Below are 27,130 nucleotides of genomic sequence, written 5' to 3'. Positions count from 1 at the left end.
TGCTTGCAGGTCTACTATTTTGGGAAAGACTTGAGGATCAAGTGGCATCCCAGGAGAAGACAGGAAGAATGCAGCAAAAACAATTTGCACTACTGATTCCAAAGATGCCTGTTTGGGATTCAGGTGACGATTTCTTTCTCTTTTTTTTTTCCAACAAACTGCCGAACACACAGATCGGGATTATCTTCCACTACGGACCAAACCCACAGACCGTACGCACGGCCCATCTCCTTCAACCTGCTTCCTTCCCAGGGAGGGCGGTGGTGGCTCCCACTTGGGGCAGGGCTAAAGCTGTCTCTAGGATCTTGTTCTCTCATTTTGGAAGAAAGGAAGCGAGAGGTGCCATGGTGCTACCCACGACGTTTGAGACGATGGCGAGGTCTCCACTTGGAAGCCGGAAGCCACGGGGGAGCATGCCCTCCGGGAGCTGGTCCTATTCTTGTCTGTTCCTTGACTTGTAAAATTGAATCGTATACTAATCTGTTCATTCTTGAACAAGAACTTTCTTCTCCCTTGGCATTCTCCCAGAAATGCTATTTAGACTTCAGCATCAGGAAACGAGAATGGGAAATGGGGAATCTGTTCGTTTCTTCATCCTTTAATCCAGCTTCTCTATAGCGTGAGTCAAAGCAGAGGCTTAAATGAGCGTGCGGTGAAGCCTGCCCAGCACACAACTCTCCTGATGACACCTTAAACCCCTGCTGGTGCAACAAACCGCCCTCAGATTGGTTTCTTTCCAGTTGAGGTTCATTCATTCCCCAATTCTGCCAACAGGACTGTTTCCTTGGTGACCTGGGATGGAGTATAATCATGTGAAAGCATGGGAGAGGTTAAAATAGAATGTGTTTATTACATAACAAGGAAATCAACACTATTGTGATTCTGTTCCTTGGTGACAGGTCACATAAAAAAAAGTGATCTGGGATGCACTTAATAGGAAACCCCTGGTATTTCCACATTAAATTAAGATGTAGAATTAGCAGCCTATAATCCATAAACAAAGAGTCATTGTTATTGTTTGGATCATATTTGCCATGTTTTATAAACAAGCTCCATGTTATATAGATTAACCCAAGAACAAAACCAACCTAAACTTACTTAGGAAAGCCTGCAGAATTGTTATGAGAAGGGATTTGTGGAAGCCAATAATACACCCACCAAATTTAAAATTCCACGTGAGTGAGATAAATTTCTCATTTTGAACTTAGCAGACCATCACTCTGCCAGCCTACACAAACATGGAAAAATCCTCCAATCGGAAATGATAAGCCTGGGCTCATGATCTAATTCTCCATAGGCAAACAGATTTCCTGTTGAGTAGTTAGGCGACAGCTAAATTCCCTTGAATTTCGTAAGGTCAAAGAGGTCATTTTAACATTTTCCACATACATCAGGCCACTCTCTACCATGGATCTCCACACCTACAGCCTTCCAGACCTCTTGCCGGGTGTCCCCAGGGTTTATCACACAGTGGTTGCGTCCCTTCCCTTCTCACTGCTTGGGCCCATCTGGGCTCTCAGAAACAGTCGAGATGACAAAGTGCTGAAGCTGTGGACCGTCTGGCGGACTCCATCAGCACTGCAGACTGTTCTCATTTCTGGAGGGCTTGATTGATTCATTGATTGATTGACTGGCTTCCAGTAAGATGGGGGCTTGCATGAGAGATCCTCACATGTCAGTCCTCTCTGAATTAGGGAAGATTGCATTAGGGAGGGGGCAAATCTCCCATACTGAAAGTCATATTCATTCATTCAATCGTATTTATTGAGTGCTTACTGTGTATGCAGAGCACTGTAATAAACACTTGAGAGAGTACTATACAGTAATAGTTGCATTTTCTTCCCACAATGATTTTAGAGGACTGTAACCTCTTCCCTCCGAGGGACAGAAACCTAATTCCCAACTGTGAATTCTTTCCCAGTGCTCAGTACAGTGCTCTGCACATGGTAAGCACTTAATAAATATTATTAATGCTACTTTTTTTGGTATTTGTTAAGAGCTTGTTACGCGCCAGGCACATCTCAGCTATCTAAACTCTGAAGAAGATACAAGCTAATCAGGTTGGACACAGTCCATATCCCACATGGGGCTCACATTCTTAATCCCCATTTTATAGATGAGGGAATTGAGGCACAGAGAAGTGTAAGTGATTTGCCCAAGGTCACACAACAGACAAGTGGTGGACCTGGGATTAGAATCCAGGTTCTTCTGATTCTCAGGTCTGTGCTCTATCCACTAGGCCATCCTACTTCCTCCCTACCATACTTCCCGAGGGTGAACAAACCCAGAAACGTCCAGAGATCCTAAAACTGAAATTATGAGTTCAGTATAAGGATAGGGTACACGTGGAGTAGTGGTAGTAATATTTATTAAGCACTTCCTTTGTGCAGAGCACTGTACTAAGCACTGGGGAAGAGTATACAGGTGGGAATTAGACACAGACCCTGTTTCTTGAAGGGTTCACAATGCTTTTAAGTGTGAGTCTATACTCAGCAGAGTTAATCTCAAATTTTTTGGATTTTGTAATCTGGGGAGCCGTTTAGAAAGTGACTATCCAGATCTCTAGCCCCCATTGCAATTCCAATAATGCAGTGTTAAAGCTCTGTAACTACCGATATCTGAAGGTATCAGTAATATCCTAGTGAAAGGGATAAATTAATCAATCTAACAATAACTCTAATAATCATCTTTGTGCAGTAATGACTCATAAAAGCGATAGCCCCACCCAGTCAATCAATCATACTTACTGAGCACCTACTGTGTGCAGAGCACTGTACTAAGTGCTTCAAAGAGTACAAAAGAGATGAGTTCCCTAGCCACAAGGAGCTTATGCCCCAGTGCAGAAATAGCAATGATGATTTTGGTCATCTTGATTGTGGTTTTGCCTTTGCAAGAATCAGATAATTATCCCTCCAAGGATAAAAGAAGTATGGACTTGCTCCTCCACATAGGAAAGGGAAAAAGAAATTGTAGATTTCAGTATATTGTGCATAACCTTTTCCCATTGCAGTAGCATGAATTATTCAACTGGGTTTCCCAGTCGTACTGAAGAGGAAGAGTGGAGAAGTGCTTAACAAATGCCACAGAAAAAAAAAATGAGCTGGGCAGTTGATGGGCCACTGCCTTCCCTGATAATATGGAGTTTACATTCCTTCTCGTTTCCTCCCAATGCTGTGTTCGAGATTGATTTAAAACTGGTTTGGAGCCACAGAGAGACTTTGAGTCAGCCGCCATCTTTTCATAGGTACTATCCCCAGTGCTGTTTACTCAAGCAGGGACTACACTCTTGACTATTACCTGAGGGGCTTTAATTGTCCCACACCCTAGGCAACGAGGAATACCATCTCTCCCGACAGCCCCTCACGCTCTATCCCGTTAAGACGTGGATTGCCAGAAGACTGTTTCCTCATTCCTTTCCGACGTTCTAATGAACACACAGAGTTAAAACTCGCATTGTGGGAGAGCTGAGAATCCGAAGTCTTCTTTAGGGTGAATTGCAATTTTGCATCAGTGCACTGAATTTCCACGAGAAAAAGCACGGTTGCCAAATGAGTGAGGATGCTGAAATTACGGTCTAGTCCAATTGCATTGCTTTGGTCCAGGTAGAACAGGGCTGACTCAGCCTATCCACTGACCAAGCACTTTAAATCGAGGAGACATTCAATCTGCCCCTTCCTTGACTTTTAAAATGATTTCCTGGTAAGGTTTCAAGGTTGCAATCCCTTCATCTAGAAAATGATTCTGTTCTTTTGTGCTACTGTACCTATGATAAGGTTTTTATTGTAAATATATTGTCATATATTTATGCACTGGTGACATCATTACTGCGCTTCTCATTTTGTCAAAATGAGTGTGGTTTCTGTTATTTAACCTGAGACGGTTGCTTTGTCCATGTGTTTAATTGCATTATTGCTTCCAAATATCAGGAAGAGTGGAATCACATTTGTTGAAGGTATTGTATGCTGATGAATCTACTTAGGATTTCAAAGTTTGCGGTCTAAATTTCCATTTGGTACTTATTATCCTGTTCTCTCAAATACGGAAGTGGGCAGTCAAAAACCTATCAACACCCTCATAGCCGCGGCAGTCGGGATGTTCAACGGTAAATCAGTCAAATCAATCGTATTTATTGAGCGCTTGCTATGTGCAGAGCACTGTGTTAAGCGCTTGGGAGAACATAATACAGCAGAATTAACAGATAGATTCCCTGCCCACAAAGAGGTAAAGAAAATAATGTGTGATGGAAGTAATTTCATGGGTTCTCCAGATGTATTAAAATCAAAAGATGATCAAAGTGTTTTCAAAAATACTCCTTGAGGTTAGCACCATTGGCATCCTGTAGTTCCAGCCACCCCATAGGCTAACATTTTGAAATTTGGTCTTAAAGTGGCTAGAGGAGGTAATTTCTGGATGAAAATTCCATTCGCATTCCTGAATTCATCAGGTGTGGTGTGGATTCAGGTGACATACAGGCAGCTGGCAAGCTTGATCTACCTCTTTCTGGGACCAAAAAGCAATTGGGTACTAATTCAACGTGCTTAACCACATGAGCTTCAAACCCTGTAATGAATTGTCTCTGTGCTAACACTGTAAAGCCGTGATGAAGGAAAGAAGGAAACAAATTCTTCCATCATACTGTGAGTGCCTCTTAGATGGCACTTGCTCAGTGAATGCTGTGGGTACTGATTCCTTAAGCTAAGAGGCTTTTGGAAAAGAAATGAAGGCGTTAGGAAGAATCCAGCACCTTCCAGCATATGTGGAATTAGTTACTTTACCTCTAGACTGTAAGCTCATTATTGGCAGGGACCACCTCTGCTAATTCTGTTTGTATTCTCCCAAGAACATAGTAAGCACTCAATAAATACGATTGATTGCTCAACTGATTCTTACAAACAAGTGTTTTGCACACCAAAAGCGCTTAATAAATACCATTGATCGAAAGGATAAAAATAGATTTGGGTCAAACGAAAACTCCCAAACTGCAATCAATCAATGTTATCTATCCAACACTTTCTATGATCAGTCACTGGATGAGTGCTTGGGAGACTAAAAAAAACAACAGAGTTAGTAGGCAAGATCCCTGCCCTCAAGGAGCTTACAGTCTATGGTAAGTAGAGTGCTTGGAGGAGTACAATAAAATTGGTAGGCACCTTCCCCATCCATAAGGAGCTTACAATCTACTGTAATAGAGCACTGTACTAAATGCTTGGGAGAGAAGAATAGAGTTGGTAGACATGATCCCTGTCCTCAAGGAGCATACAGTCTAGTGGGATGAACCGACAGCTATGATTACGCTATCTTGAGCTCCAGATAACATTGTTTAAGGAAAGCCTCCTGTCTTAATAGGGCCCTAATGCCCTGAATCTCAGGAGTACGGGCACCATAACCTTTCTCTGTTGAGTTTTGGATTTTCTTGAAGTGACTTATCCTTAGGAAATTCCTCATTGTTTCCTGTCCTCCAAAATCAGTGTGCGTGTCCTAGCGGAGAGAGCACAGGCCTGGAAGTCAGAAGGACCTGGGTTCTAATCCCCGCTCTGCCACTTGTCTGCTGTGTGACCTTCGACAAGTCATTTCCCTTCTTTGGGCCTCAGTTGCGTCATTTGTAAAATGGGGATTAAGACTGTGAGTCCCAGGTGGGACAGGGTCTATATCCAACCGGATTAGCTTGCATCTACCCTGGCACTTAGAACAGTGCCTGGCACATAGGAAGCGCATAACAAATACCATTAAAAAAAACTTGAGGAAGAAGAGCAGTAATTTCTCAGTGTTATATATCTAGCTAGGTTATATCTCTAACTACCCATCTCTGTAACAAATTGCAATAGAAACCAAAATCTTGAGTACCTGTTCAAACACATGGATGAGTCTGAGGGCTTACAGTGTGCAGAGCACTGTACAAGCACTTGGGAGTGTACAGTAGGGTTAGTAGACACGATCCCTGCCCTCAAGGAGCTTACATTCTACTGTGTGCAGAGCACCATACTGAGCGCTCAGGAGAGTACAGTAACGTTAGTAAACTGATCCTTGCTGTCAAGCAGCTCAAGGACAATGGGATCATGCCTAAGGGTAAGAACCCAGCTCTCCTTATTTAACAAAACCTCTAGATAGACATGATCAGGCACTCTCCCTACATCACATCCTTAGACCTCCTTTAACAGCTCTTGGTGATTTCAGTTCACAAAGTTTGCTCCACAAAATGCTGAGCAAGACATTTGAGGATTGTCTGCTTCTAAAGGGATCCACTCACCTCCAGATGGTTAACCCGTTCAGTATAGATGAATTTCCTCCTTGTTTACATTGCTATCAGCTCTGAGAATTGAGCGAAGTCCGGGCTGAAAGTTGATATAACGAAGTTCAGACATCTCATCTGTGTCCCTGAGCCTACCCTAAGTTACAGTTTGGTGGAATATCAAAGGTTTATTTTCTGATCTATGGATTCTTAAAAGCTGAAAAAGGAAACTAAATTCATTTCTTTATCCTGTTTTGGGATCCCAAGCATCATTCCTTGAATTTCAAAAAATACCCATGAGTATCCTACTGCCCCAAAGCTTTCCCTTCGCAATGTATTGCTAACCGTTTCAAGCAACACTGGTTCCATTTTAAGTAGAGTTTATGAAGTGTGTCAACCTCAGTCCCAAATGGAGTATGCCATAATTGGAATATTTCATAGTAAAAGTCTACCTAGTTTTCTACTTGCTAATCCCGGGAAACCTATTTTGTTCACCTTTGACATGTTTTTTTTTTCCCACTTCAATGACTGAGGTATCTTTTAAGCGCTTACTGTGTGGCAAGCACAGTACTAAGTGCTAGGGTTGATACAAGGTAATCAGGCTCCACTTGGAGCTCAATCTAAATAGGAGGGAGAACAGGTATTGAATCCCCATTTCACAAAGGAGGAAACTACAACTTAGTTTAGTAGAAACCATCCATGTGACCCATTATTTTTAGACATGAAACTGGAAAAGGGACACATTGGATTTTTAAAAAAGCCCCAATTCTTTCCAGAGCAAGAAAATAATAATAATAATGATGATGGCATTTGTTAAGCGCTTACTATGTGCAAAGCATTGTTCTAAGTACTGGGGGGGATACAAGGTGATCAGGTTGTCCCACGTGGGGCTCACAGTCGTAATCCCCATTTTACAGATGAGGTAACTGAGGCTCAGAGAAGTTAAGTGACTTGCGCAAGGTCACACAGCAGACATGTGGTAGAGTTGGGATTCGAACCCAAGACCTCTGACTCCAAAGCCCATGCTCTTTCCACTGAGCCACGCTACAAATCCAAGTATAGGTGAGCAGCGTTTTCCCTGAAAATTTGTTTTTCAAAAATTGTTTTGATTTTTATTGCAGTGATTATTTTTGGTTCATATACCTATGAATCAAAACAAGCAGCCAAAATAGTGGAATAGTGTAGCTTAAGTCATCGTCTTCTATAGCGATTGACATTTTACTAACTGCAGCCAGAACGGTTTAATTCCTTGAAAATAACTAATTTTGGGAGGACTATACATAGGTCTTAAAACTTTAATATTGATATGCCCCTTGTGTCTTGCATTCACCCAACAAGAATAGCACGATCATCCGTACGTCTTTTGCTCTTTGTGAAAAATGTCTCATCCTGCAAGAATCATTCCAGCATCTGTCTCGGTTCGAGGCCTTTTTACACAGCTGTGTGGTAAGATTGTTATAGACTTTATTTTCATCAGTCACATTCAAGCTGATTTTCCTATGTATAGAATTTGTACATTAAAAGCTTAATTTATACTGTGTTTTAACAGTTTGCCTGAATTGTCTCCAGTTTCTAAATTTTGTAACTTGTGTGTCAAATAAAAAAAAAGAGCAATGAATTTGTGGAGTAGCTGTTTGACCTCCTGGGGCCATTTCCCCTGTTTTTGTTGTTGTTGTTGTTTTCAGTGGTATTTAAGTGCTTACTATGTACTAAGCACTGGGATAGTGCTTAATTAGGTTGGATACAGTCCATATCTCGTGGGGCTCACAGTCTTAATCCCCATTTTATAAATGCGGTAACTGAGGCACAGAGAAATGAAGTGACTTGCCCAAGGTCATACAGCAGACAAGTGGTGGAGCCAGGATTAGAACCCAGGTCCTCTGACTCCCAGAAATTTTGGTAACAAGAATAATAAGAATTGATATTTATATCATTATAATAATATTAATAATAATAATAATCATGTTCCTGGCAGTATCAGCTAATCATACGAAAGACACAGAAGATAAGGATACCGAGGAGAATTAAATGGAAACACTTGGCCTTCTAAATAGCCATCCGCCTCATGGAAAAGTGATTCTATTTTAAGAGCTCAAAACCATTTCTCCACATCTGAATTTGACAGGAGTTTGCCTGCCTGTGCCTGTGAGCTTAGAGCCCCACCTGCTGTAGAGACAGAAAAAATAACAAGGCTCTAAATGAAAAATGGTTTGTTCATTTATTCAGTGGTATTTATTCATTCATTCATATTTATTAATAATAATAATAATAATGATAGCATTTATTAAGCGCTTACTATGTGCAAAGCACTGTTCTAAGCACCGGGGAGGTTACAAGGTGATCAGGTTGTCCCACAGGGGGCTCACAGTCTTAATCCCCATTTTACAGATGAGGGAACTGAGGCACAGAGAAGTCAAGTGACTTGCCCAAAGTCACACAGCTGGCAATTGGCAGAGCCGGGATTTGAACCTCTGACCTCTGACTCCAAAGCCCGTGCTCTTTCCACTGAGCCACGCGGCTTCCCGAGTGCTTATTGAGCACTTACTGTGTGCAGAGCACTGTAATATGCGCTTGGGAAGTATAAGTTGGCAACATATAGAGATGGTCCCTACCCAACAGTGGGCTCACAGTATTTATTGAGCACTTACTGTGTGCAGAACATTGCACTAAGTGCTTGGGAGAGTAAAAAAAACAAAAACCAGACACATTCCGTGCCCATAATGGTTTGGTCTCAACCACTTGAGTGGGGAACTATAATGATTCCACAATCACACTGGAACCTCTCCCCATGATCAGAGTCTTCCTGAAAAGCCATCTCCCAAGGTATACCTACCTTGAGCACAAATCATATAAACCCATCAGTCATCCCTAGCACTTATATGCCCACTTATGTCCATCCTCAGCACCCGTGTGTGTATGTTTAGTTAATAATAGTAGTAATAATAACTATGGTATTTAAGTACTTACTATGTGCCAGGCTCTCTTCTGAGCACTGGGCTAAGTACAAGGTAACCCCCGGCCCATGTCATCCCCTGGGCCTGGAATGCCCTCCCTCTGCCCATCCGCCAAGCTAGCTCTCTTCCTCCCTTCAAGGCCCTGCTGAGAGCTCACCTCCTCCAGGAGGCCTTCCCAGACTGAGCCCCTTCCTTCCTCTCCCCCTCGTCCCCCTCTCCATCCCCCCCATCTTACCTCCTTCCCTTCCCCACACCACCTGTATATATGTATATATGTTTGTACATATTTATTACTCTATTTTACTTGTACATATCTATTCTATTTATTTTATTTTGTTAGTATGTTTGGTTTTGTTCTCTGTCTCCCCCTTTTAGACTGTGAGCCCACTGTTGGGTAGGGACTGTCTCTATATGTTGCCAATTTGTACTTCCCAAGCGCTTAGTACAGTGCTCTGCACATAGTAAGCGCTCAATAAATACGATTGATGATGATGAAGTACAAGATAATCATTTTAGACCCAATCCCTGTTACACATAGAGTTCACAGTCTTAATACCCATATTACAGATGAGGGAACTGAGGTACAGAGAAGTTAAGTGACTTGCCCAAGGTCACCCAGCAGATGAGTGGTTCAGCCTGGATTAGAACCCATGACTTTCTGACTCCCAAACCCATGTAATATTCCCTCTAGACTGAAAGCTCCCTGAAACTACACTCCTTGTGAGCAGAGAACATGTCTACCAACTCTCTCGTACTCTCCTAAGTGCTTAGTACAGTGCTCTGCACCCAGTAAATGCTCAATAAATACTATTGATTGACTTGAGCTGTCTATGTGCTAAGCTCTGGAGTAGATACAAGACAATCAGGTTGGATACAGTCTGCCCCACATGGGGCTCACAGTTTAAGAGGACGGGAGAACAGATAGTTACTCCCCATTTACTGATGAGGAAACTGAGGGCCCGGAGAAGTTAAGCCACTTGTCCAGTGTCACACAACAGACAAGTGACAAAGCTGGGATGAGAACCCAGGTCTTCTGACTCTCAGGCACATGTTCTTTCTAGGCCGTACTGCTTCACACGGCTTTTGCTGTGTATTCAGTTGTTTATTTTCATTCCTCTATTAGTAAATGCACTTATGTCTGTCTTCCCCATTAAAGAGTAAGCTCTTTGTGAGCAGTGAAAGTGTCATTTGTTTTGTACTTCCCAAGCAATTAGTACAGTGCACAGCCCATAGTGGGAGCTCAATAACTACTATTATTACTAGCATTGTATTTAGTCATATCAACCTATAAGTTAGTTGCCTTTCGGCATCATATGCTTCTGCATTTAAAATCCAGCATTTATTAAGTACTCACTGTGCAGAGTGCTGTACTAAGTGCTTGGGAAAGTATGATATAATAGAGTTGGTAGACACGTTCCCTGCCCAATCCAACAGTGGAAACTGATCTTTAATGTTTCATACCATTAGAAGCTCCTAAAGAATTAGGGCTTTCTTAGACTGCTAATCAGCTTAGTTAGACCTTTTCACCACTGCACTTTGACACTCATTAGACAAGAGCTGCCTGGCTATGCCCGGTTTCAGCCATACATGTTCATTCAGTTGTATTTATTGAGCACTTATTGTGTGCAGAGCACTGTACTAAGCACTTGGGGGAGGACAATATAACAATAAGCAGACATATGCCCTGCCCACAGTGAGTTTACAGTCCTGAGGAGATGGTTGTGCTACACCTTCAATTCTCTGGGCTTCGGATACCTCATCTGTAAAATGGGGGTGAAAGCTGTAAGCCCTGTATGGAACATGGACTGTGTCCAATCTGAATAGCTAGTGTCTACCCCAGCGCTTAGTACAGTGCCTAGCATACAGTAAGTGCTAAACAAATACCATAAACAAACTATGAGGTTGTGTTCTTGACGAACGCTGAATTGTGGAAAATTCTTCCTAAAGGACACATCCCGTTACCGAAACTTATGCCTGGGTGGGTTCATCTAGCATCCCATCCCGTTTGACCCAGTCAGTTGCTTAATGTTGGAAGAACATTTCCTAATTCCCCAATAGCATTCCATCCAAAACACGTAGGGAAAAACACATCATAAAAGGATTGAGTACATTAGGAATCCTTTTTCACTTCAGCCGAAAAGCAGCATGACCTAGTGGACCTGGTTCTAGTCCTGGCTTTCCCATTGCTGTGCTGTGTGACCTTGGGCAAGTCACTTCACTTCTCTTTGCCTCAATTATCCCTTCTGTAAAACTGGGATTAAGGCTATGTGGGACAGGGACTGTGTCCAACCTAATTAACTTGTTTCTACCCTAGCGCTTAGAACAGTGCCTGACATAGTATGCGCTTAACAAATACCATAAAAAAACCAATTACGTTGATTGACTGATCCAGAGAACAAATCTTAGATGCACTCAGAACCAAAGCCACCAAGCTGCAACTAGAACAAACATTTTCAGAAGCAAGTTTACTGGCCCTCCTGGAGAATGAATTGTGTGACCTTTTCCATTTCAAGCTGCCGTGACTCCGTGCATCTGAGTCTAAAAGCTACGTTTTCATGATTATAGGAAACAGCCTATGAAGCAGTGTGGCCCAGTGGAGTCAGAGGACATGAGTGCTAATCCCAGCTCTACCACTTGTCTTCTGTGTGACCCTGGGCAAATCTCATCACTTATCTGTGCCTCGGTTACCTCATCTGTAAAATGGAGATTAAGACTTTGAGCTCCACGTGGGACAGGCACCGTGTCCAATCTGATTATCTACTATCTACCCCAGTGCTTAGAACAGTGCTTGGCACAAAGTACTTATTACTATTATTGATTTTACAATGCTCTACATATTTTCATTTCAGGTAGGCCTTTGATCATCAATGAGGGGTTTTATTTTCCTGAAATGAGACCAAAAAAACACATTCTTCAGTAGCTCAGGGATTCTGCAAGGTGCTCGTGGTTTCGATTGGAAAAGAAGTGTGACTTGTATAATGGCTAACCTAGGAAATCAATTCTTTCAGATTGTAATGAAGCACTGTCTTCTCTGAGTAGAAGGAAATCTGCGGAACAAGTTTCCAACTAATTCTTCAGTTTGATTCCCCCGGGGCAACATTAAGAATGTAATTAGTCAAACCAGACACCTGGTTAACACAGACAAATTTAGAAACCCTGAGAAAATTGTTCATCAATTAGGTTCAGTAGAGGAAACAAATCAGCTAGGGAATAAGAGGATGGCGATCTCCAGACCAAAAGTGTTCAGACCTCAGGAAGTCAAGAAACAATTTGTTCTGATGCCCTGAACCTGATAAACTGACCTTTGAATCCATATAATCATCTGTTCAGTATATAATATTCGTGTCCACAAATGGGCCGAGTCAAAGGTCACTAGAAGCCTGCACAGGGCCATTTTGTAAATTGGGACAACATTGGCCAGTGAAATGGTAATATGCCTTTGAAAGGAAGGAGACAGTTCCTCTGGAAGAAGGAAGAAGGGGGTGTTGGGGGGAGGGCAGGCAGAGGTTAGCCTTTGGAATATTTTCATCGAGCCTTGACTGGGCATGAGAGATGCCTTCTGAACTTGTTTCACCAGGCCACGGGGCTTTTCCACCCCATAGGATTATTCAACTGTGGGAAGTATTATGCCTTCTGAACTTGTTTCACCAGGCCACGGGGCTTTTCCACCCCATAGGATTATTCAACTGTGGGAAGTATTATCACGGGATGAATCCTAGCTAGAAACTGCCTTGGGTAAGCCCTTATTAATAGGAAGGAGCCGGAAAATGGATCATTCAGTGGTATTAATTGAGCACTTACAGTGTGCAGAGCAAGCGTTTGGGGTCGTACAATACAACTTGGTAGAAACATTCCCCGCCCACGGGGAGCCTGCAGGCTATTGAGGATCCTACCTAATGTTGCACCTTGGGCTCTGACTACTGACTTGTTGCTTCCAGCTCTCCTGGTAATTCACAGTCTAAGATCACATTAGGTATTGTGATGTGTAGTAACTTATGGCAGAGATAAACAGCCCAAATTAGGCCATTTGCAAATGTAGGCATTGATGCAGTGGTTGCCTGGGGAACCAGTGGCCATTTGAAGGTGTCTTTCAACCTCCACAAGAAAAAAAAATTGTTTCAGCAAATGTGATTAATGCAAGTGACAATTGGTTTGATGTTTTAGCTGTAAGCGAGTTGTTCTGACAGAGTGAGGAGGATTATGATTGAGTTGGTAATGTAAATGCATTTATGACACAAACGTGGGCAAGTCACTTAACTTCTCTGTGCCTCGGTTACCTCAGCTGTAAAATGGGGATTAAGACTGTGAGCCCCACATGGGACAACCTGGTTACCCTGTATCTACCCCAGCGCTTAGAACAGTGCTTGGCACATAGTCAACACTTAACAAATGCCATTATTATTATTAAGCGATTAGTACAGTGCTCTGCACACAGTAAGCACTCAATAAATACGACTGAATGGATGATGGCAAGGCAGGCCCACCTGCGCATCAAGAAGGGCTAAACCCTTCCCGACGCCCTTTGCGGCCTACGCGGTTTTCCTGACGTCAGCAAGGCGTGGCGTCACGAACACCGCCCGCTCCTTGTAACGCCGCCGGGCGAGAGGGAGAGGGCGCACTATGACGCATGCGTACTCGCGCTCCTAGGGTGGCGACGGCCGGAGCTTTTTGGAGGTGGGGGAGGAAGGAGGCGTCGCCATTTTGTCTAGTATTCGTCCCTGTGGCTTCGGAGGGGCAGACGGCAACTTGGAGGCGTTTGTTGGCGGGGTGGACGTTTAGTTGTTGTCCGGAGGTAAAGTCATCGATGGGGAACGGTCATTCTCTTCAGGACTCGCGGCCGGCGCTGGGAAGGACGGGGCCCACCCGGCTCACATCATCATCAATCGTATTTATTGAGCGCTTACTATGTGCAGAGCACTGTACTAAGCGCTTGGGAAGTACAAGTTGGCAACATATAGAGACAGTCCCTACCCAGCAGTGGGCTCGCAGTCTAAAAGGGGGAGACGGAGAACAAAACCAAACATACTAACAAAATAAAATGAATAGAATAGATATGTACAAGTAAAATAAATAGAGTAATAAATATGTACAAACATATATACATATATCTATATGTATACATATGTATCTATGTTGCCAGGTGGTACTTCCCAAGCGCTTAGTACAGTGATCTGCACACAGTAAGCGCATACAAACATACTAACACGGCTGAGCCATGTTAGACTGTGAGCCCAATGTTGGGTAGGGACTGTCTGTATATGTTGCCAATTTGTACTTCCCAAGCGCTTAGTACAGTGCACTGCACATAGTAAGCGCTCAATAAATATGCTTGATTGATTGATTGATTGAGGGGCGGTTGCCAGGGCCCCGTCGTCAGGGGCCTGTGGGTGTCAGGAGGGCCCATGGAGTGACTCGTGAGGAGCCTTTCAAGCCGGAGTTTCTCCCCTTGAGCCTAGAGCGGGGCGGTCCCCCCGGGGTGCCCTTTGTCACCTGCTGAGGCACCCCGACAGTCACCCTGGTCAATCAGTCGTATTTATCGAGCTCTTACTGTGTGCAGAACACTGTACTAAGCGCTTGGGAATCAATCAATCGTATTGATTGAGCGCTTACTGTGTGCAGAGCACTGTACTCAGCGCTTGGGAAGTACCACCTGGCAACATAGATACATATGTATACATATAGATATATGTATATATGTTTGTACGTATTTATTACTCTATTTTACTTGTACATATCTATTCTATTTATTTTATTTTGTTAGTATGTTTGGTTTCGTTCTCTGTCTCCCCCTTTTAGACTGTGAGCCCACTGTTGGGTAGGGACTGTCTCTCTATGTTGCCAATTTGTACTCCCCAAGCGCTTAGTACAGTGCTCTGCACATAGTAAGCGCTCAATAAATACGATTGATGATGATGATAGAGAGACAGTCCCTACCCAACGGTGGGCTCTCAGTCTAGAAAGGGGAGACAGAGATCAAAACCAAACATACCAACCGGGGCCGGTGGAGGAAAAACAGGTCCTTGGTGGCAGGATGGACACCCCCCCCCCCCCCCCAATACCAATTTGAAGGTGGAAATCAATGATACCACGAACAATGCATTCTGTTGAACGTTTGCATTGTATCCCGCCCGCCGTTAGATACAGTGTTTGGTCCATAGCGCCTAACAGATGCCACAATTCATTCATTCAGTCGTATTTATTGAGCGCTTACTGTGTGCAGAGCATTGTACTAAGCGCTTGATTAGCTTATTCTCGGCAGAGAACTGTACTAAGCTTAAAGAAGGAGCCGAGCGCTATAACAATTGTGGGATTTATTAAGGCCCTACTCAGAGAGCTCACCTCCTCCAGGAGGCCTTCACAGACTGAGCCCCTTCCTTCCTCTCCCCCTCGTCCCCTTCTCCATCCCCCCATCATACCTCCTTCCTTTCCCCACAGCACCTGTATATATGTTTGTACATATTTATTACTCTATTTTACCTGTACATATCTATTCTATTTATTTTATTTTGTTAGTATGTTTGGTTTTGTTCTCGGTCTCCCCCTTTTAGACTGTGAGCCCACTGTTGTGTAGGGACTGTCTCTATATGTTGCCAACTTGTACTTCCCAAGCGCTTAGTACAGTGCTCTGCACACAGTAAGCGCTCAATAAATACGATTGATTATTAAGTGCTTACTTCGTGTAGAACACTTGGGGGTAGAGTTCTCTAGACGGTAAGCTCTCTATGGGCAGGGATTGGACCTGTTGTAGTATTGCACTCTCCAAACGCTTAGTGCAGTGCTCTGCACACAGTAAGCGCTCAATAAATACGATTGAATTGAATGAAAGGGGAGGTAACAGTTACATCACAGTTGCCCAAAGGGACCAGAATGAGCAGGCAGGACAAAGGGAAGGTAAAGATCCATAGCACCATCACAATGGTGGTTTGAAGGAGAGTATTGCCTTCATGCTGGAAGAAGAAAAGGGGATGATTTTTTGTTAACCATTTGGCACCCCGTAGTGTTTTTGTTAATACTGAGAAAGGGAAGAAAATTAAAAGTTTCTCCCCTTCTTAAATGTCCCCCAAAATTTAGGCCTTCCTTGTGACCCCGGGGGAAGCTCAATTCTGTGAAGTCACTCCCGGGGTGCACATTATGAAAGTCTGAAGGTGATTATTCCATGTATTTCCTCTTGCCCCGGTTTTTAATAGCTGTAACGTTGTTGGGCTTTAAATATTGTTTGAGTAAGGAGCCTGTAATCGTGCAATTTAAAAGTTCTATAGTGTAGCTATTTCAGTGCAGGTCTTTAGGTCATGTTAGCTTAAAAAAATTGAGCAGCATTTTGCTGCTTGCATAATATTATTAGAAGAACTGAATATCTGACTCTGAAATGTGAGTAGCAAATACAAATGACCATTGTAAAAGCAGTTATAAACCATTTGGAAATCATAACCCTTTGGGCCAAATTCCAACACAGTAAGCTTCTTGGTGTTGTATCAAAGCCAACTTTAGGGGCGAAATGTACTCCACACCCTTACATATGTCAGATTGTGCTTTGTGAGATTAAGGCTCTTTTGCTGTCTATATTATGATTATGGTGCATCTGAAAATTGCAGGTTTTGTTTTGGTAGTAAGTCGTGTCCCCGGCGGCGCCCCCCCCCAGTTTAATTGGAATCTTCTATTTAAAATAATGTTCTCCAGCTGGGTTTCTTAGCCCCGTTGGTAAAACAAAATGATTTGATATGCTCCTTTGAAGTTTGAAGGCACTTTGTCTTAAGCATTTTGCCTCCAAATATATTTTGAAACATCAATAACTGCCCACTCTTTGGTGTTTACTCCCTCTAGACTGTAAGGTCCTTATGGGCAGGAATCGTGGGTACCCGTGTTCTTGTACTTTCCCAAGTGCTTAGTGCAGTCCTCTGCACAAAATAAGCACTCAGTAAATACCACTGATTGATTGGTTGACCCGGGCACGTGTGGTGGTCAGAATGTAGGGGGAGATCAGATTTGCTAAATCTCTTCGTGTAACTGGGTTTTGCGTGATATTGGAGCAGCCCAAATTACTATTGTTTTTGACCAGTCTGGAATTGGACTTTGAAGTAATTATCATCCAGCGTATTGAGGGGTCACCTCAAAATGCTTCATTTTTGAAGCCTAAACGTACCCAGCGAATCGTCAACTTGACTGCCACATAAACTCAGGAATTTCAGAAGCTGCGTTTCAGATTTACCGGGGGTACGGAAGTGAAGCAAAAAGGAGTAAAGGAAATGGAAGGAGCTTTGTTTTCAGCCCAAGGACTGAATCTGAAATGAACCAGTGCAAGAAAGAAAGATGAAAGACACGGATTAAGTGTCACCAACCATGATTAAATTTCCTTGTGCCCTCACGTAGCCAGACTTCTGGATTACCCACACACTACATAGTCACAGCAAGCAGATCTTATTTGAGCTAAACTAACAAAAACAACTGAGGGCACCTTTATTTTTGTTCTGAAGTGACTGCATCACCAAGTCATTTCGTCCTCAGGCCTTTTAAGTTGCCACTCTTTCATTTGAACTTATTCCTCCTTCCCGGAGGTTCTTCAGCCCTGAGAAAGAATTAGTGCGTTTTGCGCAAAGAGATACCTACTTAAGTGCCTCTCTGCATTGAGAAGAGAGCAGATTATGATCATGACTACATGAGTTGGTGCAGTTTGAGGCTATTTGTCATTGTTTCAAGGGGACAAAGTGAATTGCATCAAATCATAGGGAGTTGATAATTGAATATGTGGTCCGTTGCGGAAAATATCATGTAAAAATCTGTTGCCGAAAATATGTAAAAAGATACTTGGTAAAATGAGCCCTGGTGGATAGCCTAGTGGTTAGAGTAGTTGCTAGCTCATTATGGACAGGGACTGTGTCTGCTAATTCTGTTGTACTCTCTGACCACTTGGTATAGTGCACATAGTACATGCCTAATAAATACCTTTGGTAGTTCAGAGGTGCTGAAGCACAATAAAAAGAATACTGTAAAGTGGTGATATTCCTGCTTCTTATTCCAGTTTAGCAACCCCCGAAAAAGCAGTTTCTCTCCAATCTGATATACTCCCTGGGGACTTGGAAGGTGAAGGTACCTCACGTACAGGAATAGAAATCTTGAGCAAGTTGATTGTCTAACTTGGAGAGTGAAATTAATTTGCAGACAGGAAGTTATGTGAAATTCCCAAGAACTAAAGAGATACCTGGGTATTACAGTTTTCCTTATGGCTCAGATTGTCTCCACAGAAATCGGTGAACTATCTCTTTAAATGTTAAATAGGAATAAGTGTAGAATTAATAATGCTTTCCATTTTCTCTTGATCAGCAAATGTCTTTGCCTTTAATCAAGTTGACTATCATCATCTTGAATGTCACCCCCCCCACCCCTTTACTCCCTTTCCTTTCATGTACATTTCCTCAACAGATGCGGCATTCAAAACGAGCTCATTGTCCGGATTGGGATGGTAGAGAAAGCTGGGATCATGAAAGCTATGGTGGCAGCTATAAGCGAAAGAAGAGATTCCACAGTAGTACTCAAGAGAATAGGCACTACAAACCCCATCTACAGTTTAAAGAATCAGAATGGTAAATTCTCCTCAGAATTAAAACATTGGTCTCAGGTGGCTTTCTGTTCAGTCAAGCTCTCTTTTACAGTTTGCTCTCTTTCTTAATTGAAAACGTTACGTAAGTGCGTATCCAGTTGGTTGTACCCTGACGCTGTATTTATATTCTTGAGGACCCCCAAATTGCATGCAAGTCTTTGCACTTTGGCTGGGTGAAACCAACTTTGGATCAAGTTATACGAGAACAGGCTCCGTGTTGTGGGAAAACATTTCCTAATTCTTCAGTAGCATTATATCCAAGTCATCTAATGGAAATATACAGCATATAATAGCTGAATTAATTCACTAAAGACTTTTTGAGGAAGCCATTCAGATCCGCAGTGGTAGAGCAGAGTGGAATTTTTTAAGTTTTTACTATAAAACTGGAAAGCAGAGTGGCCTAATGGAGGGGCCACATGGCTGGGAGTCAGAAGGACCTGGGTTCTAAACCCAACTCTGCCAAATTTTTGCATTGTGACCTTGGGCAAATCACCTAACTTCTGTGTGCCAAGTTTCCTCAGCTGTAGAATGGGGATGCCTGTTCTCCCTCCTGTTTAGACTGTGAGCCCCTTGTGGTACGGAGACTGTGCCCAACCTAATTAATTTGTACCTACTCCAGCGCTTAGAATTGTGTTTGACACATGCTAAGTACTTAACAAATCCCATTAAAAAAATTTCTAATTACTAGAATTTAGTTTATGACATAAAAGAAATTTATTGAAATTAACACAGATTTGAGAGCTGTATTGTTACATTTTTAAATAATGGAATAGAAAACCTTTTAATAATTCAGTGTTTTGGTAAAGGTTAAATAAAAGGTGGTATTTTGTAGCTTTTCAGAACCTTTCCATTCTCTTCTTCCTTTTGTTAGTTCTTTGTTGTGAACAACTTTTCTTTGAACAGTGCAGATCCAGTGGGACTTCATAGTTCCTGTCCTATTTCAGCCAGTAGGGGTTACTGCAAAGCAATGCAACATTCCCCCCCACCCCTAACCTCTTTGACCCATACTTGTCATGCAGTATGTTCTGCTAGTAGTCAGATTTGCTCTCATTTTTCTTCAAGTTTATACTGCATCTCTTTAATGGAGTACTTGCTTAAGCCAGCAGTGAAGTGTTGGAGCTACTATCCAGTACAATCACCAATAAATATGAAATAAGCTTTAGAGGAATGCCTTCTGGGGAAGAGGTGGTTACACAGGCATTTCAGGGCACTGCATATTGGGATTATTTTACTCTTTGGGCAAGTTTATATGTGATTCTGTTTGGGAGATGTATGTGTTATTTTTATACTGGCTGAGGAGCTAGGGGCTTAAGTATAAATTACTTAATGTCTGTCTTCCCCTCTAGACTGCAAGCTCATTGTAGGCAGGGAACAAGTCTACCAACTCTGTTGTATTGTCCTCTCCCAAGCACTACTAACTCCAGAAAAATAGCATTCTATCATGGTCTCAGAAAGGAAATAATTGAAATATATTCCTTGTTTTCAGCCATTATTTGGAAGCAGGATCCATAAATGAGAGAGATTATTATGAGCGAAGATATGTTGATGAATACAGAAATTACTTCTGTGAAGGATATGAGCCTAGACATTATCCCAGAGACTATGAAAGCAGTTATTATAACTGCAGTAAATCTTCAGGCCGAAGCAGGAGAAGTAGTCAAAGAAGGAGACGTATGAGGCATTGTTCAAGCCATCAGTCACATTCGGTATGATTCATTTTTTTTTTTTTAACTTTGGATAGATTCGTACTTGAACATGAGAGAACATCATGGCCCCAAAGAGTTTTGAGAAGCTTCGTTATATTTTAATCCTTAGTTGAGAATATGATACTGCCTTGTAGGTATTGTTTAAATCTCTAAATGGTATTTTCTGGGTATGTTTTACTAGCTAATCTATAGTTAGCTTTCTCTTCCATTCTCAGATACTGTAACAGAGTTATGAGTTTGGCCATTGGCTTTGCCATGTATTTTGACTCCAAAGCAGAAGATACTCTTATTATTTAAGCCTTGCATTGCAATTGTCAACTTCCTCCATATTACAGTAAAAGCAACCCTCTTTTCTATTTATGCTAAAGCTTATTAGAATTCAAAAGCTAAAGCAGTGTATCCTTATTGCTCAGTTTTAGAACAAACATGAAGTAATGCACTTTTATGTATAGCTAAAACATGTTATCATGTGGGGGGCCCAGTTCCAAATCACAGTGCTCACATGTAATCAGATTGTTTAGAAATAGTGCTGAATGTGCAATTAATGATCAGATAAACCTGCTCTCTCCTGTTTGGTGCCTTTTTAAACAATCTGAGCTGTTCCCTGTTTTAAGTATTTGATAACTGTCCTCCCGTACTGAAGAACTCTTAGAAGCACTTATTAGGCGACAACACAAGTAGAAAGTTTTGCTTATGCCCTCTTCTTTTAATGAGATATATTTTAAGATCTGCCATTTTCAATTAGTTTTGCCGTGGTAAAACATTTCTCTGACAAGGTAGCCAGCTCTCAGCCTAGTCACTCGCTATTTATTAACAGACAATTAGTAAGGCTTGACATTGCAGTCTTTTAAAATCTCATACTTCAGTTGTCAGTGTTTAGAGAAGCAGAATTATGTTGTTTATTTTTTTTTCTATTGCCACTTTAAGTATCTTATCTGAAAATCTGTTCCTTGCCATGTTTTTCTTCTGTAACATAAACTGTGCCCTGTGAATTTCTGGGGACTGAATTTGAAATTGCTCCTGCCAACTGTTCGTGGCCTGGTGCGTTACTGAATGCCTGAATATCTCCCCGCTGAATGAATTGCGTATTCTGCCCTGAATTCCCTCTGATCTATTGATTGGCCGGACGATCTTGGTGCCGCCCACTTGCCGTCCCAGAGGAGTCACCGAAGGAAAAGATCCAGGAGTATAGAGGATGATGAGGAGGGTCACCTGATCTGTCAAAGTGGAGACGTGCTAAGAGCAAGATGTATAGACTATTTTTCAACATTTTTTTTTTAAAAAATCTTTGCAGATGATAACCTGTTTGTAAAACTAGTATATCAGCGGGGGGCTAAGGAACTCTTCATTGCTTGTTTGTTTTGTTTTTGGTGGGTTTGTTTTGCAATTCCTTTTCTATAGCATTTAAATATCTCTGTTCTAAAGTTCCAAAACAATCAGGGGGAATTTGTAATTAGAGCAAGTGCGCTAAGAGTATCTAATTGTTGACATAGCAGTAGACAAAATAACTTACTCCAGTCCTGAGACTGTAATTATGCTTTTGATAGAAATACTGGAAAGTAAACTAAATTGATAGCATAGACAATTTGAAAATGACACTGAAACTTACACTTTCCTTTTTTCCCCCCTCACTTTAGATGAAATTGTGGCTACTTTGGGTGAAGGGGCTTTTGGCAAAGTGGTAGAGTGCATCGACCATGAAATGTAAGTGTTCTATTACTTATGAGTGCTTTTCAGAAATGATTTCGTAGGCGAGTGATGTTCATAGAAAGCAGTTACTCTCCTGGGAAGAGGCAGCCCAGCTCTGGATCCCAGCTCTCCCCTGCCGGCTATGTGATGGTGGGCAAGTCAGTCAATCCATCCATGATTGATGAGCACTTACTCTGTGCACAGCACTTTACTAGGTGCTTGGGATAGTACAATATAATAGAGTTAGTAGATGTGACCCCTGCCCACAAGGAACTTACAGTCTAGAGGGGTAGACATCCATTAAATATGGATTGTTAAAAGTATGAATAAATATACTAGTTTCCTTAGCTGTAATAAATTAATAACTCTCTCTTTTAGAGTAATAGTAGTAATGCTCATTATTGTGCATCCACTGGGTACAGTGTCCTGAGATTAGCACTTGGGAGGTTCAACAAGAGGCCAAGGCCCCAAGAAGCTTCCTCTTTGTAGCCTATCAGAAACAATTAGGTTTTGAACCGATGAACTGGAAATTGCCAGGCAAGTGTCTTTCTAATATTAAAGCCAGCAAGCAAATTGATGAAAGCTAAGCAATTAAAAATCAAATCTGGTATCTTTAAATGCCTCTAATAGGAATCCCCATGCTCTAGGTCTGTTTTACCAGAATACCTTAAATGATGACATTGTGGGACACTGAAAGCGTGCCCAAATGTTATTTTAATAACCCAGTGACTTTAATCTGAAATTCATTCTGACCTGTTGCTCGACCTCCCAGATTTTTCTCTAGCCTGGTTCTGGAGTAAGCTCTTGGGATGAGGGACATACTGCCTTTGTCTTTGCTCATTGGTTGATTCTTTACATCTCCTTACACCCTCCTAATAATATTTCATTTTGCTTTTAAGGGGGGGCATGCATGTAGCTGTGAAAATTGTAAAAAATGTGGGTAGATACCGTGAAGCTGCTCGTTCAGAAATTCAAGTATTGGAACACTTAAATATCACTGATCCAAATAGCATATTGTAAGTATGAACCTGGCTTTGAATCTCTGCGCTGGATGCCGGGAAATGCTGTGTTGAACTCCGGAAACTGGGTATTCCACAAACTAACCATCTTTTGATTTTGGTATATTCTAGCCGCTGTGTCCAAATGCTGGAGTGGTTTGATCATCACGGTCACGTGTGCATCGTGTTTGAATTACTGGGGCTCAGTACCTATGATTTTATTAAAGAAAATAGTTTTTTACCATTTCACCTCGATCATATCCGGCAGATGGCTTATCAGATTTGCCAGTCAATAAATTGTAAGTTTGCTTTCTCACACCCCTGGAATTTGAAGACGTGGTTGATGGGCGAAGCCAACATTTTTCTCTCTCCCTTATAGTTTTGCATCACAACCGATTGACCCATACAGATCTGAAGCCGGAAAATATTTTGTTTGTGAAGTCTGACTATGTTGTGAAATACAACTCCAAAATGGTAGGAGCCTCATTTTGCTCAGATGGCTTTTTCACCCCTTGGCTGTGTTGTCTTTTTCCAGTAAGTACCTAAAATATAATCTTTCAGAAACGGGACGAACGCACACTGAAAAACACGGACATTAAAGTTGTGGACTTTGGAAGTGCAACGTATGATGAAGAACATCACAGCACTTTGGTTTCTACTCGACACTACAGAGCTCCAGAGGTCATTTTAGGTCAGTAGAATCTGAGCATCTCCAAAGTTTTTCCTGTGTTAGGTCTCACTTTTTCCATATCCAGGGGAATTCTCAGAGGAGAGAAAACTACATAGTATTAATCTTTGACCTGAGGCCCAGGCCTGTTCAGGGCAATGCTGGCCCTGCCTTTTTTTTAAATGGCACTGATTAAGTACTTACTTGCACCAAGCACTGTGCTAAGTACTGAGGTAGATAGATACCAGATAATCAAGTTGGACACAGTTCATATCCCACATGGCACCCCAGTCTCAGGGGCTTTGAGTTGGTATTTGTTATAAACAGCTCATAAATGGTGTGCTGTCTCTTAGTGCCAGCATTTCATTTTGAGCCCAGGAGAGTGAGTTTGGTGTGGGCCGCGTGTTGCACCAAGAGACAGGGACCCGTAGGGGAGGGCTTGGGCCTGAAGCCTTGACTGATTTAATGAGGTAGGGCGGGCTAGCTTTACTCTCCCGGTCCAAGATCAGGGAGGATATTTCCCATCACTTCCTCTCACCCCACAGACACGTTCCACTGTGCTCATTTTTCTAAGAATTTTTTTTTCCATAGCCCTAGGATGGTCTCAACCCTGTGATGTGTGGAGCATAGGCTGCATTCTTATTGAATATTATCTCGGCTTCACAGTATTTCAGGTATGCAGTACTGAAAGGTGCTTTTTCTTTTTAAATAAAAAGTTGTATTTTGAGGTCTGTAAAACCTGGGTTATAATAATTCCTGTAAACTCCATGGGTAATCCTACCGTTGTCATCAGTGTTTATTGAACAGCCACAGTGTTCAAAGCCCTGTACTTGGGAGAGGACTGTGGAAGTAGAAGAGGTGCTCCCAAGGAGTTTACAAATCTGTGGTAATATAGTATTCTAAAGTGTGATGCTTTGAGGCATGTGTAGTAAAATGGAAGAAGCATGGATAAACTTATTTTATTTCTACAGACCCATGATAGTAAAGAACACCTCGCAATGATGGAGAGAATCTTGGGACCTATACCAACTCACATGATACAGAAAACGAGGTACGGTGGTGGTGATTTTTAAGACTAAGGCTTTTCTGGGTAACTAAATGCAATGGAATTGGTTTGTGGCTACAAAAATCCCATCCACCGACAATTTGCATAGGACAAACCACAAGTGGAGCCTGGGAAGATGTGTAGCCTCTGGCAAAATCTGCCTCTGCCAAATGATGATTGGGGAATTGCCATTGGAACATTTTATCAAAATTTAACATGTGAGGGCTAGAAAGAATTAGTAGTAGTAGTATTTATTGAGGAAATGCACCCCCCCCCCCCCCCCCCGTGGTATACAGTAATGAAGTAGCACATTTCCTGCTCACAAAGACCTTTCCAATGTAACTGGATTGAGGTTGTGCTGAAGGGTTGGTTTTTGGAGTTGTTCCTCCCCCCCCGCCCTCCTCCCACATGTAATAGTATGTTCCATTTTGTGCCTCTGGACCAGGAGTCAACCTGATAGCCAGTGGCTGCTATGTGCTACTTCCTCTTCCTGAACCTGGCCTAACTCTGAGGTGTATCCTGAAGTCCTCCATAGTTGTATTAGGGTGGTGGAGAGAGGGCTAGAGACTGGAAGAATCCTAAATACTTAATTGTCTTGCAGGCAGAGTCTGCCGGAGCAGACATTGAAGCCCGACTAATGAAACTTGGCCCTAAAACCATAAGCATTGTCTGCACAGGGCAAGTCCCGCTAACAGAAGGTTGGCACTTAGTCTAACCTAGGCAGATTGAAACTAAATCATAAAGTTTCCTTCTGGCATTCTGTGAAGAATGCATCTGCCCCATGCCCTCAGCCACCAGTTTACCATAAGAATAAGATTTATTTTCATTGGCTTGGTGTGTGTGTGGAAAAAGAGCAAATTGTTTTTAGTGTGGTTGATTTGAGATGCATTTTTTTTTACTGTGTCCAAGCTGATTATCCCATATCCTCCCCAGCCCTTAGCATAGTGCTTTGGTTCCTAGTCAGCACTAAACAAATGTCACAGTATTACTCTGCACAGGATCTCAAGATGTTGCAAATATTTATTCCATAATTACACATCATATTTACCAAGTAAACTGAAGGCCATTTAAAAATGAACCATTCTCTTAGAAATTAAACGTTTGTTCATCTGTAGTGTGAAGAGCAGTTTGACAAGCAGTACTCTCATTCTGCTGCTGGAATTGAATCAAATCAGTGGTATTTTATTGAGCACTTACTGTTTGTGGAATGCTGCACTAACGGCTTGGGGAGAGTACAGTACAACAGAGTAGGAGGACTCGTTCCCTGCCCACAACCAGCTCACAATCTAGAGAGAAAAACATAGATGCCCCAATGTAGGCAACAATGCCTTTACCATATTTGTGTTGTAAAAGCCACTAGGACCTCTTCCATCCTTCCCAAGGGGAGTGTTAACCTACTCTCCTTGGAAGTTTAGAATCGTCCAGTTGGATAGTGATTGTAAACTTGCGTTACCCGTCCCTCTGTACTGGTACCCCAGTGGTTGAAACAAAATGAATTGGGGAAAGGACAGAATTTGGTGTGTGATGTTTGGAATGGCTCCCAACATGCCTCTGGTCCGTTTAAATTTCTCTCTTGCAGAAAACGCAAATATTTTCACCACAACCAGTTGGATTGGGATGAACACAGTTCTGCCGGTCGGTATGTTAGGAGACGATGCAAACCATTAAAGGTAGTTAAACAAAAACAACCAGAGTTCAGTTTAATTTTAGAGCTTCAGTTATCTCTAGATTTTTCTTTTCCTTTACAGGAATTCATGCTTTGTCACGACTCAGAACATGAAAATTTGTTTGACCTGGTTCGAAGAATGTTAGAGTATGATCCGAACAAAAGAATCACCTTGGATGAAGCACTACAGCATCCTTTTTTTGACTTACTAAAAAAGAAATAAAATGTACATATAGTGGTCTTACTATATATACTTCTTCAAGGGAGAGATTACTAAAGACTGTGTCAGTCATCAGAAGTCTCATATTTTTTTAAGCGTTAAATTATTTTGTACAGTTAAGCTTGTAAATAGTACCGTTTGTTTTGTATCAATGCCATATTTATCTTGGTAAGCAAGTATGGTCTTGACAGTGTTTATTAAAATGTAAAATTAAAAGTGAATTTTCAGTTTTGGAAAATAGTTGCCATTTTTAAAGGTCTTTGGCATGATCTTCTTGGGTTTGTTTAGTGGTAAATCTTGCTCGTTTGTTTATGTTAGGTCATCTCCACTAGCCTTTCTGAGCAAAGGCTGTCTTAAGGTT

At 42.0% G+C, this 27,130-nt stretch overlaps 2 protein-coding genes and 1 pseudogene across 6 annotated transcripts in view; 2 read left to right on the top strand and 1 right to left on the bottom strand.

Moving 5' to 3' along the window:
* Positions 1-2,085, top strand: part of RASGEF1C (RasGEF domain family member 1C) — a 72,053-nt gene extending 69,968 nt beyond the window's left edge. The window contains exon 14 of the mRNA XM_038771569.1: positions 10-2,085. Coding sequence (XP_038627497.1) covers positions 10-34 — 25 coding nt within the window. The 3' untranslated portion in view covers positions 35-2,085. The remainder of the gene's footprint in view (positions 1-9) is intronic.
* On the top strand, positions 42-26,977 carry CLK4 (CDC like kinase 4). 5 transcript variants are annotated; one of them, XM_038771567.1, is made up of 12 exons: positions 42-123; positions 18,601-18,761; positions 20,265-20,484; positions 21,643-21,733; positions 22,122-22,188; positions 23,073-23,189; positions 23,304-23,470; positions 23,551-23,645; positions 23,733-23,862; positions 24,430-24,512; positions 24,810-24,889; positions 26,463-26,977. In XM_038771567.1, exons 2-12 carry the CDS (start codon positions 18,601-18,603, stop codon positions 26,770-26,772), a joined length of 1,521 nt encoding a protein of 506 aa, XP_038627495.1. In that variant the 5' UTR covers positions 42-123; the 3' UTR covers positions 26,773-26,977. The 5 variants fall into 5 exon arrangements, with proteins under 5 accessions (XP_038627495.1, XP_038627494.1, XP_038627492.1 ...); XM_038771566.1 differs by lacking the exon at positions 42-123 and adding an exon at positions 13,861-13,975; XM_038771565.1 differs by lacking the exon at positions 42-123 and having other exon boundaries at positions 18,097-18,761; positions 26,463-26,553; positions 26,632-26,976.
* Positions 26,176-26,288, bottom strand: LOC119949728 (annotated as a pseudogene).
* Positions 26,978-27,130: the final 153 nt, after the last annotated feature.

Source organism: Tachyglossus aculeatus, chromosome X2 (assembly GCF_015852505.1).
Source record: "Tachyglossus aculeatus isolate mTacAcu1 chromosome X2, mTacAcu1.pri, whole genome shotgun sequence".
In the NCBI taxonomy this organism is placed as follows: domain Eukaryota; kingdom Metazoa; phylum Chordata; class Mammalia; order Monotremata; family Tachyglossidae; genus Tachyglossus; species Tachyglossus aculeatus.
Note: the sequence above shows the minus strand (reverse complement) of the source record. Positions and strands in the feature narration are given on the sequence as shown.

What these genes read in the sequence shown, in the direction of transcription:
- CLK4 (XM_038771564.1), top strand. Translation starts at nt 18,505, where the DNA reads ATGTCTTTGCCTTTAATCAAGTTGACTATCATCATCTTGAATGTCACC. An exon ending in CAAGCCATCAGTCACATTCG is followed by an intron (nt 20,485 to 21,642) that starts GTATGATTCATT and finishes TTGCCGTCCCAG; the next exon opens with AGGAGTCACCGAAGGAAAAG. An exon ending in GATTTGCCAGTCAATAAATT is followed by an intron (nt 23,471 to 23,550) that starts GTAAGTTTGCTT and finishes TCTCCCTTATAG; the next exon opens with TTTTGCATCACAACCGATTG.